The 3,852-nt window shown below is 44.3% G+C and overlaps 1 protein-coding gene across 1 annotated transcript; it reads left to right on the plus strand.

Annotated features, from left to right (window-relative positions):
* Positions 1–3,480: 3,480 nt before the first annotated feature.
* Positions 3,481–3,852, plus strand: LOC110907720 (TMV resistance protein N-like). The gene has a single exon (XM_022152660.1). It carries the CDS (start codon positions 3,481–3,483, stop codon positions 3,850–3,852), a length of 372 nt encoding a protein of 123 aa, XP_022008352.1.

A 3,852-nucleotide genomic window follows, 5' to 3' on the forward strand; every position in this document is an offset into this window, starting at 1 on the left:
CCTCAAGCTTAAGCGGGCCGCGCGAGTGTGTAACCAGACTTCGCCAAAACCCTTAGTTGATGCGGGCCGCGTACATGTTTGGGGAAGTGAAGGCGGGCCGCGAGCGTCCTGATTTGTGGCATGACCCGGAGCCGACACGTGTCAACACCGTGTCAAGTCTAGTGATGAGTGGGCCAAGCTACGCCGTTGACTTCATTTGACGCGGGCCGCGTGAACCCGGCCCAAATCCCACGCGGGCCGCGAGAAACCCCAGATCAGATCCTATAAATAGCACGCATCGGCTTCATTCGACGATCGCTCAAATCTTTCTTTCTTTCTAAATTTCTGAAGTAGTATACACTATAGCCGGGTATTATACCCCCTAAAATAGCGAGGTTCTGCTACGATGTAAGTATTATAACCCCTGGAGACGTATTAGATACGCTGCCCGATTGATCTAGGGTTCCGTAACGGCTGTCGTGGTTCTGCCCGACGTAGTCGTTGGAATGCCGTCTCGGGGAGGGTATTACTAATGTTAAAATGGGTTATTATACTAACACACGTGCATTTGTGTAATTTATAGATTATCTCCAGGAAACCCTTACGAAAAACCTAAAACAGCAATGTGAGTAATCTCCTTTTTGTAAACTGTTTTTACAAAACCTTAAATACCTTTCCATGCAAATGACAGTTATTGAGTATTTGTAAAGAATACAATTATAGTGGGTATGTTGGGGTTTTGTATACAAAATTGGTTACTGGCGTGGTAACATCCCATAAGTTGAGTATGACCGTACCACTGATGTTAATTGTGATGTCTTGGATACAAATGTAATTGCGGATGTGCCCTCAATACTGCAAATTGGTTTTTACTTACACTTGATTAAACTGGGATTCACTCACCAGTATTTCCCACTGACAAAATGTTTTTAAAACGCGTTTCAGGTAACAATATGTGAAAGCCAAATAGAAGCCAGCTGGACAGCACTGAAGGCTTGGAAAAAGTGGCAATAAAGTTACCTAAGAATAAAATGGATGTTTTTATTAAATAAATAGGATTTATTCCTATGAAACGTGTGTATTGAAAACTTGGGTTTTTACCCATATGTTTAATGTTATAAAACATGGTGGTGTACTCTGATTAAAATATTTCCTAACTACGGTCCTGATGAAAATTTCCGCTGCCAAACTGAATAAATAAAATGTGATACCACCGAAACTGGCTCACGGCCGCCCGTTCCCGGGAGATAGGGATCGGGGGCTGTGACATGAACACAGTGAGAGTATTCAGAGAGTTTGTTTGTTATCTTGTATCATCTCTGTAAACAAAGTCCTTTGGTTGAATACATTTGAGCTTTAACCGTTGAATCTTGTTTTTGTGTTTGTGTTCTTTGTCTTGGTTGCATACCCGCTTGGATTCCGCACTTGCGGGTGTGTTCGGTAACAAGGAGAAGGTGTTCTAGATCCTCCTCTAGGGACCTACAGAAACCAAAAAAGGCAGCCGAGGACAACGTGAACAATTGATGTGGTGAGTTCGGATGATCGGTGTGTGGCAGCGGTTGGTCAGGGAGCGGATCTGATGTGTTCTCTTCGTCATTATCAACAACGAGTAGGAAGTGTGGCAGGTTGCATTTGTGACCTGGAGAAAACTTTTCCGGGCTGCGGAAACATAAGCCCTGACCGCGACGTTGTTGAATGGCCTCCGGTGATAGTTAGGTGAACGGAAGGGTCGATTTAGGTGCGGGTAGTAGGGGTGTGGTAGAAGGTTTTGGGTTGTTGGAAGAATAGGCAGTGGCTGCGTTTGGTGTTGTGGTGGTGGAATTAGGTGTGGTTTTGAAGTTAGATGAGGAAGTGAAGGTACGTGGTTGATAGGTTGTAGTTTTGGCTAGAGTAAGTTTGTCTTCGATGAGTTTGGAAAGGCCATAGGCCTGATGTATGGAAGTGGGTTTGTGGACTGCGAGTTCGTTGAGAATTTCCGGTTTTAACCCGGAGATATAACAATTGAGCAAGGCTTCACTTGGTAGACCGACCACACAATTACAAATTCGCTCGAATTCGGATTGAAAGGCGGTAAGAGTGGATGTTTGGGTGAGTTTAAAGAGTGTGGCTTGATGGTTTTCGTAGGTCGAAGGACCGAAACGAAGTTCAAGGGCGCGGGAAAATTCGGGCCAGGTACCCAAAAGATTATTAAAGATTATTTGTTTTCAAGTATTTATACCAACTAAGAGCTTCTCCGACAAAGTAGAAGACGGCGAGAGAAATACGCTCGTCCATCGGGATTTGATAGTAGGTAAAAAAAAAATTTCCGCTTGGAAAATCCAGTCTAACGGGTTGGACCCGTCGAAAGCAGGAAGGACAATTTTGGGGGTACGGGGGTGGTTCGAGTGGGATGGTTCGGTTGGTTCCTTCAGTTCCGAAAAAGATCCGAAGGACAGCTTCGGCATGGTTTCGTTGTTCTTTGAGACCACAGACAACAATTTGGAGGTGGCTTCAAGTTGTTGTTTCATGGCTTCTTGGAGGTTTTGAAAATTGGCATTGGTTTGGTTGGTAACAGTAGCATTGGTGGTAATTTGTGTGGTTAGTAGTTCTTGCAAGGTCTGGAAGTTGGTGGAGGTTTGAGCAGTGTTGGAAGCATTGGTTGTGAGGAATTGGTCCAACTTGTCGATGAGAGTTTGCATCTGATCATCGCCAGTTGAATCCTTCTTAGGAGGCATGGTTCGTTGTGATGAAAGCACCAAATTGGTGTGTGCCTATTCGAGTCGGCAAACTCCAAAGAAAGACAGGAAGAAATCAGATATTTTTTGGAACAATTTTCTATATTACTTCCTGCAAATTACAATGATTAAATACTAAAAGACTCCACTAACTCATACTTCCACTACTACCCACTAACTCCTAACTTGCTGGAATTAAACGTGCACTTTATTGACCTACTAACAATTACCCACTACATGCATAAGACTGGAAGGTGAGCCGCCACGTCACCCGCCACATCACCCGCCACGTCACCGGAAGTGAGGATGTGCCTAAAGGGGATGGACCAAGGGGGTGGAGGATGGGGCTAAATATATATATATATATATACATATATATATATATATGTATAGTTATGTGTGTGGAGGAGAGGCACGTCGAGCTCATCGTGGGGAGGACGGAAGGGACGAGCCGGGCCATAGGAGGGCGGTGTTCCGGGCCAGCGCCAGGCCTCGCCGTGCCCCAAACCCACCGGTCTAACTATCTCCTATTTTAATGCAGTAACAAAAATGCAGGAAATAAACATGTGCTTCCAATTCCTTTTGATTCAATCCAGCAGCCTCGCAGGCTTCTTCAAAGGCCTCTTGGGCCTCTTAACCAGCCCATCATCATTTCCCAGCTCCTCCGATTGACCCGAGCCCATATCAAAATGGTTCTGATAAGAAAGGTCTCAAGTCCTTACAAGAAAAGCTTCTGTCAGAAATCTTAACGCAAAAAGATATTCATGTAAAGGATTGTGATGATGGAATGCGTCACATTCGGGCAAGACTGAGCCGTAAAAAGGTTCTTGTTGTTCTTGACGATGTTGATAATAGTAAGCAGCTTCAATTCTTAGCTGGTTCTCATGAATGGTTTGGTCTTGGTAGTAGAATTCTGATAACAACCAGAGACAAGCATTTGTTATGTGATGCTCGGGAGAAATATGAACCTGAATTGTTAAGCGAAACAGAAGCTATGGAGCTCTTTAGTAGGCATGCGTTTAAGGCAAACATCCCTCCAAAGGAGTATGGGGAGCTATCAGGTGTTTTAGTACGCCATACAGGTTACCTTCCTCTAGCCCTTAAAGTTTTAGGTGCTCGTTTTTGTGGTAGAAAATTGGATTTTTGGCAAAGCACCTAG

This window comes from Helianthus annuus, chromosome 14, assembly GCF_002127325.2.
Source record: "Helianthus annuus cultivar XRQ/B chromosome 14, HanXRQr2.0-SUNRISE, whole genome shotgun sequence".
NCBI classification, from domain to species: domain Eukaryota; kingdom Viridiplantae; phylum Streptophyta; class Magnoliopsida; order Asterales; family Asteraceae; genus Helianthus; species Helianthus annuus.

Excerpts from the sequence above, each read along its gene's own strand:
- LOC110907720 (XM_022152660.1), top strand. The coding sequence starts at position 3,481 with ATGCGTCACATTCGGGCAAGACTGAGCCGTAAAAAGGTTCTTGTTGTT.